Below are 10,590 nucleotides of genomic sequence, written 5' to 3'. Positions count from 1 at the left end.
CTTCCCAAGCAGAGGTGGGATAGGGTGAGGACAGGGGCTCCCTGCATCAATTCTGTCTTCACCCCAGATACTCAGAAGAGATTGAGGGTAGACAAGGGTAGGGGCAGTGAGGACGGGGCGGGGGTGGGCAGAGGGTGTGGGAAGCAAGTCTTGGAGTCTTGGCCCACGCTGAGCCTTGTCTGGATCTCCCTGGCCATGCCCCCATTTCCTTATTTCTAAAGAGTAGGAGAGGGGCTTCCCTGGTGGCGCAGTGGTTGAGAGTCCGCCTGCCGATGCAGGGGACACGGGTTCGTGCCCCGGTCCGGGAAGATCCCACATGCCGCGGAGTGGCTGGGCCCGTGAGCCATGGCCACTGAGCCTGCGCGTCTGGAGCCTGTGCTCTGCAACGGGAGAGGCCACAACAGTGAGAGGCCCGCGTACCGCAAAAAAAAACAAAAATAAAGAGTAGGAGACAGCTGTGTCTGCCCATGGGAAGTGGGGCCTGGGACTTTGTGCCTCAGGGGAAGGGGTTTTAGGGTGACCCCACCTGGCTGAGGGCTCCCATCCCACCCCTGCCTGCTTCCCACCCAAGGCCTTAGTGCTCAGAGGTGTGTGGTGGGTGTTAAGGCCCACCAGCCCAGGAGCAACCAGCAGGGAGCTGGGGGAGGCCTTGACCTTGGGGGTGAGCTGGGGGGGGTGTTTGCAGAACAGCTGTGTCCCTTGCTTCTCAGCCACTGGCTCTGATCCGATTAATCCATGGCCTCTGCTGTTCCTAGTCAAGCTGATGTCTCTGTGTCATGTCTGCCCCCCTCCCTGGTATTGGGGAGAATGCCCTCAGAGGACAGGCCTCACCCCTTCCCTGTCCTGGGCTGGGAGTCAGGACTCCAGGATTCCCTTCCGCCCGACTCACAGCACCCCCGCAGCCAAGCCCTAGCGTACCTCAGTTTCCCTCTGCGTCACAAGGAAATGGCTCTGGCTTTTCCCCTGGCCTGAAGGCAGTGGGTTAAGGGGAAGCTGTGAGCCAAGGGGACTCAGCTTTGGCTGGGAGAACCAGGGGATGGGAGGACTAAAGAGAAAGGCATTGGGATGGTGGCAATCCTTGAAAACCTCAAACCATCTAAGCTCCCTCCCTGCTGATGGCTGAAAACTAGGAAGGGACTGGCTCTACCCCTTGATCTGGGGCTGGTATAATCCCAGATCACAGCTTACTTTGGTCATGAGAGACCCTAAGATTCTCACCCTTTGAAGGGGCTTGAGGACTGCCTGTGGGACAGAGTCAGATAGGAGAGGTGTTGACCAGGGTCTCAGGTCTGCCCCCCACCTCCCAACTCCAGACACTCTGGATGCTCACAGAAGCCATTTGCAAAGGGCTGGGTGCTCCTATTGGCAGTTCCTGAGGAGCCAGGCCTGGCTTCAAGGTCACCCAGCATGTGGGTGTTGGGGTCCTCAACCCAGACTGGAGGGAGCAGGGGCCAGCTGGGCTGGGCTGCTGTGGGAGCCCTGAGGGTGGTGTGAGGTGGGGTCCCTGGGCCAGGTCAGTTGTGGCCAGGCTGGGGGAGGGGCTGCCCGATTGTTGATGCTAGGCCCGGGCCCCAGCCAGGGCAAGCACAGCTCAGAGGCCTTTCCCACCACCTGCCAAATCTCCCAGCCCAGCCTGAGGTGGCTGGACAGTTGGCAGCCATTATGGGGCTCTGAGAGGTACCAGGCACCTTCTCCCAGAGGCTGGAGGGAATGTCTATCTACGCAGCTGCTGTGCTGGGGGCAGCCACCTGGAGTGGAAGGGGGGGAGCTTTATCTCAACCTTCGGCCCAGTCCCCTACCTCCACTCCCCCATCTCCAGAATCTGAGACACAGGCCCAAGAAACTGTCAGAGATATGAGACAGAACTTAGGATCCCAGGATCACTCAGACTCTCCTTCCAGGGTCCTGGCAGCCCTTTGCTCTGTTCCTCCCTCTTTAGCCTCCAGCTAGGCAGCCCCCTCTCACCACACCAGCACCTCCCCTGGCACACCATCTACACACTGAAGCCCCATCTTCACGTCCAACCCAGTCCTCCCCAGAGCCTAGCATCTGTATCCACTGATTCCTCGGACGCCCTGCAAGCACCTGCCTCACACCCAGCTGGCCTCTTCACCTCCCCCACTGCCCGGCTGTTCCAAGAACATGCCAGCCTTCACCTCCCTGTGCCTCTGCCCTCCTGGTTCCCCATCCTGTCCCACCTCCTTGGCACTCTCACTTGTCCCTCAACACCCAAATGAAAGATCGCCTCTGAGAACCGTGCATGAGCCCCTGGAAGAGCCAGCTCATCCTACCCTGACTGCGGCTGCTCTTGCCGCCCCACCACACAGCCCCAGGCTCGGTGTCTCCAAGCGCTCTGTGTGGGCCCTCTAGACAGGAAAGCTCCTGCCAGGTTAGAGTGTGCGGATCAGGAAAAGCCTGATGGAGAAGCAATCCGTGGGCTTGGCTCTGCCAAGGGGAAGAAAGGCACATGCCAGGGTGGGGAAGAGAGGGTACTGTGGATGGAAGGGACAGCTTGGCCACAGGGAACCTTGAGTGCATGTGGGATTGGCACTGATAGGCGGAGGGCTGTGTGCAGGGGCGGGACCCTCGGCCTGGAGTCATGTTGGAGCTTTCAAGGCCTCACAGGTGAGGGTGGTTCTCACCTCCATACCCCAGGCTTGAGGACCCACACCCATAGCTCCTGAATATACTCTGCCCATCCTGGTGTCTGGGAGGCTCCTCTCCGGGCACTAGCAGGGGTGTGGGGTTGTGGAAGTATAGAGGGCATCCATAGGCAAACCCACCTCTCTGATTCTCCCCTGGCCTGAGTCCACAGAGCTGGTGACCTCTAGGCTGGAGCCTGCCCCCACAGTCCCGGAGGGCCCCCCTCTCTCCCCTGAGCTCTGGCACCCAGCTTCTCTGGCCACTGAAGCGGCTTAATGTGCCCAGGTCACGTGGGCCGTGCTACTGCCCGTGGGGAGGGCCCAAGCCCCCACCCAGTAGCCACCCGACCGGGCCCTGACGTCAGCAGCATTAACGGTTCGCCAGACCTGTCTAATCTCTGTTCCGTGGCTGGGCCAGGTTAGTCCCGCCAGAGCCAGAGTCGAAGGCTGGGAAGGCCCCCAGGGGCACCTTGAGGTTGAGGTCAGGCAGGGATGGTGGAGGCTGGAGGTGCCCACAGTAAATGCCCCCTGCCTACAAGACCACGGTGTGGACACTGTGCCGACTCTGGGCCAGCTCCCTCTGATCCTTGGCCTTGGACTGTGAATCAGGCATTAGGCACCCATTGATCCTGCTCGTAAGGGTGCAATTACACAGGTGGGGTAAGCGGGGCTGAGGAGGCTTCAGGCCAGGAGACTCGACCCCCAGCCCCCATACTTGCTGGCCATGAACAGGGCAGCTTGAGGCCAGGCAGTGTCCTCAGTCCATGGGATCCAAGAATATTGGTTCAGAATCCCAGTCCCTAGGGTCAGAACCTGGAGCGTGGGGTCCAGGCCCTGCATGGTGTTTGGCCTCCTCTCTGTCCCTTGCCTAGGAAGGCTGGGGAGCTCATTACCTTCCTTCCAAGACAAGGTGGCCATGAGGAAGACCCCATTAACCCACCTCTCCCGCAGCTTCCTCTGTCTCAAGCCTGCCACTGCTAGCTTCTCAAAGCCTTCTGTCTTCCGCCTTGCCCCTCCCCACAAATCCCGCCATCACTCTCCCCTGCCCCACCTCACTCCAGTAAATTGTTTGGGCAGAGGGTCCTTAGCAGGGATGAGCAGCCCAGCTCAGCCAGGCCCAAAACCACCCAGTGAGATCCTGAACCACTGGCCTGAGCCTCATCCTCCCCTCAGGACTCTAAGCAACACCATTGTGGCTGCCCATGTGTCCTGGGCTCTCTAACCCATCCAGCGTCCCTCCCCTCCACCCCATGCTCAGGCCTGGGCACCCTCACTCTCCCCTTCTAGCCCCGCACAGGCTCACAGTGCCACTTCCACCTGAACATTGAGGATGCTGCCCACATGCTGCCTTCTGCCCAGCCCCAAGTATCTGTCTGACTCCTGGACCTCTCCCCCAAGTGGCCACAGGTCCAGAAAACTCAGTCCCCTCAACACTCCTGTGCAGTCCCAGCTTGGTGGGGGCATCACATGCACTTGGTCACTGCACAGATCCAGACCCTTGTCAGTGAGTCCCACTCCTTGCAGATCCTGGCTCCACGGGGTAATGACATAAGTCTCTTCCTCATGGACCCTCCCAGCCCCACTCCTCTCGTCCCCCATGCCCAGCCCCCAGGAAAAATATGTGCCCCTATATACATGTTTTTATGAAAAATTTTAATGATTATTTTTTCCAGAAACAGATTTGGAAAATATCATTGATGATTTTATTTCCATTAAAGCCAAGAAAATAAAAGTATAAATTCTGTTTTAGGTATAAATAAAATATTTAATCTTAAAGTAATATTGTGAGTTTTAATATACCTACTTACAATTTGTTCGATGTTTTTTCAACTACTTTAATGTTCTGTAAAAAAAAATTAACCTTTAAAAATACATAAAAACATATATAGGAGTGGACATTTTTCCTTTTGCTTCAGGGTCCAATATGGCTCTGCAGGGCTCTCTTGGATCTTGTCTTTATTTAAAATTTTGATATTCTGTTCATTATGGACTTTTTGGCAGTAATTTTGATTTTTGAAAGTATTGCATTAATATTTATCTTGATTACTGATTTTTTTGGCATCACCTTAAATCTTAATACCTGAGGTGAGTGCCTCATTTGCCTCACCCGAATCCCAGCCCTGCAATTATATTCTAGCTTCAAGGGCTTCCTGGACCCATCATCTTCTGGAGGAAGCACAGGCCCTTAGGCTGGCGTTTGGCACCTGCCCAGTCTCCCCACCCCGTCTCCCCTTCCCTGCTCCTGTTCCACTGAACTCCTGTGGTCCACCAGCCCATGTTCCTGGGCCTTATACACACTACAGTCCCTGCCAGAATGAGCTTCCACCTCACAACCCCCTCTTGATCCAACATCGTCCTTGTGAACATTTCCCACGGCTCCTTTCCCCCTCTCAACCCCTCTCAAGACCCCAAATTGATCCCATGCCCCCAAGAGTGCCCCCTGCCATGTTAGGTCAGGTGCTTCTCCCTGGAAGGGACCACCTTCCCACTCACGTCCAGCCCAGCACTGGGCACTTAATAAATTTGCATGACTCATGATCATTAACACTCTCCCCCTCCCCCCAAGAAAGGACAGCTGGGGCCTGATGCAAAGATTTATTGCTGAGTCTGTGTATCTAGCTGAAGGGAGTGCAAATTATGCCCTGGCCTTGTTAGACGGATGCTCCTTGCCCTCGACTACAGCACAGGCCCCAGCCCACGGGCATCAGCGAGGACTTGGTGCTTGATGAGGAAGTAGGGAGCAGGGGTGTGGGGACATGGATGCCTTTGTCACTGATGGTTCAGGCATGGATCTCAGTTTTTCCCACCAGGGAATGGGCCCTGAATGGGAAGGATGAGAGAAGCTGCTGGCAGGGACAAGAGGGTCACCTGGGTTTGCTTATGACCCTACCTGAGGCAGACCCCTCTGGGCACAATCTGGGCCTCCTTCCTGTCCCAAATCCCCTGCCTGGGGCTGATCGATGGGAGCCGGACTCTGCTCCCAGCCACCCCTTAGGACAGTTCAGCCATTGGCCACAGCTGGTGTCAACAGCACCCTCCCTCAACAGACTGGCCTGGAGTACTGTGGGTGTGTAAGTAAGTAGGACATGAATACAGTGTCCAAGCATGGAGGGGGCAGAGCCTGTGGGGGAAGGGGTTAGGATATGTGGGGAAGGGTCCAGCTTGAGTCTCTTCCTGGCACCAGGAGCTCCCAGGCTTGCCCCCACTCACTAATTCGTCTATGTATGAGTTTCACAGGCCAGAGCTGGCTTGGACTTTGGACCCCTAAAGCTGCCGGTGGGGCAGTCACTGGCCACTGGGCAGATGGGTGTCAGACTTGTCACATGGAGGTGGTAAGGCTAGAATGGGCTGATGGTAAGCAGCAGGCCTGCTTGGAGGAGGGTTCCCTTCCTGCCCCCCTGCCCTTCATGAAACTCTGGGAGGGAGGGCTGTTTGCTGAACCCAGACCCACCAGGTGAATCACGGGCCTCCTGGGGCAGGAGAGCAGCAGGAGATTGGTCAGTGGGGTACTGCTGAGTCACCGTGAGCTGTAGCTGCCCCAAGTACTGCTTGCTCCTAGCTGGGGCTGGCTGTGGTGGGTCCTGGAGGCCAGTGCAGCCAGGCCGTGAAGGGCAGTGCTGGGGTGGCTGGGGGCACCGGACTCTGGGAGACCAGGGAATCCTGGGAGCCATGGGGGAGGGTAAGTCCCTCAAGGTTAGCAGGGCTTAGGGTTTTGGATCTGTGGCTGGTGAGGCCACAGGCTGGGGCCCAGGAGTCCTGGGGGGCTGGTAGGGGTCATGCGGATTGGGGCTACAAGGCGGCAAGGGCTACAGGGTCTCAGGAATGCATGAGTCCAGGCACCTGTGAAGAGAAAAAGGAACAGAGTCAACATTCCTAAGCGCCCAAATAATTGGGTTTAGACTGAGAGACAGGTGGAGGTGGGCTTGGAAGCAGTGACACCTGGGGGGTTGGGGCGGGGTCCAAAGAGCTTGAGTGGGTGGGGCTTGTGAGCCAGGGGAGGGGCCTGTGGCCATGGGGTGGAGCCTGAGGAGTCAGGGTGGGGCCTGGAAGCAATAGGGTCTGGAAGTTGGGGGCCAGAGGGCAGGCAGTGGAGTGGATCTGGAGAGCTGGGGAGGGGCCTGCAGTCGAGAGGTGGGATGAGGAGCAGGGGAAGGGGCTTGGGGTATTGAGACCAAGAGGCACGACAGGGGAGCATCCCGGCCTGCGCGCGAGGAGCCACCTCAGAAGAGGCCGCAGTCTTTGAGGTTCTCCTTGATGATAATGTCGGTGACAGCGTCGAAGACAAACTTGACGTTCTGTGTGTCGGTGGCGCACGTCATGTGGGAATAGATCTCCTTCACGTCGCGTCTCATGTTGAGCTCGAGGAATTGCACCTTGATGTAATTGCCCGCGTCCTCATATGTGTTGGGCCCTGGCGAGGAAGGGGGAGCTCTCACTCCCGGTAGCAAATCCTCCCCGCGGCGGGAGGAGCGCAGGCCGAGATCGTGGGTTTGCGACGCCGCCTGGCGGCGGGCCGAGGTTCTCACCATTGTAGTCCGGAAAGCAGATGCTGAGGTGCGCCTTTTTTATCTTCTCCGAGAAGACGTCCTTCTTGTTGAGGAAGAGCACGATGGACGTGGTGGCGAAGTAGCGGTGGTTGCAGATACTGTTGAATAGGTGCAGGCTCTCGTGCATGCGGTTCTGAGGAGGGCAGAAGCTGTCGGGCACCGGGGACTGCGGCCGCCGCCCCCACCCGGCTGCAGCCGGCGGGCAGACCCCTGCTCTCTGGGCTCCGGGGCCTCCCTGCCCAGACAGCTCCAAGACCGTCTCCCCGTTCGCCCCCCTAAGCAGGGCAGCAGGCTGCCTCATCTCCTCCTTCAGACCGCTCTGGGTCGAATGTCCTCTCTCAGATGCTCCCCGCGCCCGCAGCGCTGTCTCTGCTTTCCGCTCTCCTCCTCCCCGCTCAAACGCTCAGGCCCTGCTGGAGCACTCACCACTTCGTCGTCCTCCACAAGCACCATGTCGTAGGCGCTGAGAGCCGCGATGAAGATGATGCAGGTCACACCCTCGAAGCAGTGGATCCACTTCTTGCGTTCTGAGCGCTGCCCGCCCACATCGAACATCCTGCGGGGCCGTGGGAACCTGAGCCGGCGCATCGAGTCCCCTGGACGTGCCCACAGGCATCCCCTGGTTTCCTAATGCTGGCTGGGAGGCACCCAGATGGGAGTGGCATCTGGAGGGGCCGGGCATTTCTGCGGGCGGGCTGTCCAAGAAGGGGCAGGGTCTCTCGTAGGGATGGGGCCTCTGGGATCAGACAAGGCCTCAGGCAGTGAACTTGCGGGCAGGCCCCCGGAGAGCGAGAGCTAGGGCGCGGGGTCGTACCGGAAGTTGAGGTCCTTGAAGGAGAACTGCGTCTCAATGATACCAGTGGTCTTGACACGCGAGCGCAGCACGTCCTGTTCAGTGGGCACGTAGCCCGGGGTTACCAGGCGCTCCAGGTCCGAGAGGTAGCTGCGGGAGATCCGGGGTGTGGGTAGGGTTGGGTGGAGGGGCGTGGCAGGGCCCCGCCCGCCCCGCGCCCCGCCTGTGCTCTCACTAGCCAGCAGAGTCGTTGAGCTGGTATTCCGAGGCGCGATCGAAACAGGCCTGGATACCCGAGTCCTTCCACAGCCGCTGGATGATGTCTGACATCTCCTTAGGCATCGTGCCCTCCTCGATGGTGTCCGCCATGTGCATCAGCTTCCGGGCATCGTCCTGGGGTGGGGGGCAGGGGAGTGGTTGGTGGTGACCATGGACTTGGGCCCAGCCTCGCACCTCGAGTCTCCAGAAGCCCTGTTCAGCTAGTCTCTTGGCATACCTGGCGCGCAGAGTCTCCATACTGGATATTGAGCGTGGTCATGGCGCGCACGATGGCCAAGATGGACTGTAGCGTGTTGCCATATATGATGGCAATGAACTCGAGGCACTCTTCCAGCGAGTACCCATCCTGGTGGATGATCCTGCAGCCGTGGGGAGCCAGGTCAGCACCTCTTGGGTAGGTGGGGAAGGACAGACCTCGTGCTTGTGCCCACCCCCAGGGGCCTCGGGTAGGGCAGGGGCACTCACTTCATCTGCTTGACAATGGTACTCTTCCCGGACTCACCGGCACCTGGAATGGAAACCCTACCTCAGAGACGCGCTGACCGCACTGCCGCCTCTATCACACCTGTTTTGCCCCCAACCCCCAAAGTCAGGTCATGATGCCCTGGCGGCAAAACATAAACGTCAGGAGTGACAGAAGGGGGCTGACGAGGGGAATCGACAACCTCGACTGTGCTGAGGAGCCTTCAAGACCCTGGTATTTTCAGTTTTATTATTCTGAGGACAAAAATAAAGAAACCTGGAGCTCCGCCTTGTGGAAGATTCTGGTACTGCATGCATGGGATTATTTGAGCCAGGTCAACCCCTGCTTTTAACCTGTGGTGGGAGGAAGTGTCTCCAAGAGGCTCAGAGGGAATTAGCACCTTTTGCTGGGGGAGAGGACAGAGCTAACAGCCCCTCTGAGCCTGTTCTCATGCGGGTGTTGGGCACAGTTAATGGGATTTCTGGCTTAGCCTCTCTCTCTTGCCTGGGGTACTCTGGCTTGGTCCTTCTGCCCACATCTAGCTGTCTGGCTGGACCCTGGAGAGCCTGGGTAGAGTCTGCACTGCCCTCTCAAAGCAGCTCCTTCTTCCCTTGCGGGGAGGAAGTGGCCTTGGGGTACTAGACCAGCCCCATCTCCCTTCACTACCCATGGGACCAAGGACATGGCTTTACCTATTCCCGGCTGGGCCTTAGTACCCCCTACCCCCTTTAACTGTTCTGCAGGTCTGTCAACAATAAAGCTCTGGAAACTGAGGGTCATTGTCTGTGGATCTGGGTGGTCCTAGAGGCTGCCCACTCTCAGGAGGACTGTGACCTTCTGCCTCCCAAGGGAGCAGCCTTGTTGTGGGGCTCCCAAGGAGGCCCCTGGTTTCCGAGCCCTGCCCAGCAGGCCCATCAAGCCAAAGGCTGGTGTTTGAGGGAGCACAGCCAGGGCAAAACTAGGCCTCGTACACACATCTCTACAAAAGTGAGATTGGTACACCCTTCTTGGGAGGGGAGGTTGCCTGAGGCTGGGCCCTCTGAAGAGGGGTTCTGTGGATACCCAGCCTTAGGGAGCCAAGGCATCACTTGTCAAGGCTTGGCCAGGGCTCCCACTCTGTTTCCTGCCAGGTTGCAGGCTCATTCTGTTTCCCAAGTCACACCTACTTCACAGAAGGGCCACCTGCCTGCCCCTGGGCCTCTGACTAGTAGCAGTGGCCTCGCCGCAGCCCACCCCCTTACCCAGAAGCAGCAGTTTCACGGTTCGAGCATCCTTCTCGGCATCTTCTTTCAGCTTCTTTTCCAGCTCCCTTGAGTGCTTCTCCTCAGCACTGGCCCCAGCCCCCATGGTGCCGGCAGGAGGTGAAGGAACAGGGTGGTCAGTTGGCTCTTCTGGATGCAGGGGATCCCCAGAGCCAGGCTCAGGCCAGCCTCTGGCCTCCCCAGACACCCTTCTGACCTCAGAACTGGCAATCCACTGGCTGTCCACAGACCTGTGAAGGCCCTGTTGGGGCTGCTTAGTAGGATTTGGGGGGTTGTTGGTACCCAAGAGCCAATCAGAGACAAGGACAGGTGAATCCAGCTCAGCCCCCAGCCGCCCTAATCAGGCTGGCATGGCCCCAATCCCTCAACTGCTGACTCTGCACCCCCTGTACGCTGCTCCCCAAACCCTCTGGGAGAGACCCTGGAGGTAGTCCAGCCCTGCTCCAGGGCAGGGAGACATGTTCCATAGGATCCAGGCTCAGAAAGGGGAGGAGAGGGCCTCAAGTTCCAGGGTGGGGGCATTGGGGGGTAGGCCTGGCAGCAGAGAGTAGAGGGAGAAGCATGCAAGGAGCACCTGACCCCTGCCCAGCACAGGGCTTAGCAT

General features: G+C 58.4%; 1 protein-coding gene across 1 annotated transcript; it reads right to left on the bottom strand.

Annotated features, from left to right (window-relative positions):
• Nucleotides 1–6,862: 6,862 nt before the first annotated feature.
• GNAT1 (G protein subunit alpha transducin 1) lies at nucleotides 6,863–10,071 on the bottom strand (the record flags this gene model as incomplete). The annotated part of the gene is made up of 8 exons (XM_079934021.1): nucleotides 6,863–7,053; nucleotides 7,169–7,322; nucleotides 7,616–7,745; nucleotides 8,004–8,132; nucleotides 8,218–8,375; nucleotides 8,479–8,620; nucleotides 8,727–8,769; nucleotides 9,966–10,071. The coding sequence occupies 8 exons, from the start codon at nucleotides 10,069–10,071 to the stop codon at nucleotides 6,863–6,865; spliced, it is 1,053 nt and encodes a 350-aa protein (XP_079790147.1).
• Between the last annotated feature and the right edge of the window lie 519 nt (nucleotides 10,072–10,590).

Source organism: Stenella coeruleoalba (genome assembly GCF_951394435.1).
Source record: "Stenella coeruleoalba genome assembly, chromosome: 10".
Taxonomy (NCBI): domain Eukaryota; kingdom Metazoa; phylum Chordata; class Mammalia; order Artiodactyla; family Delphinidae; genus Stenella; species Stenella coeruleoalba.
The sequence above is the reverse complement of the archived record's forward strand: the minus strand, read 5'-3'. Positions and strand labels throughout refer to the sequence as shown.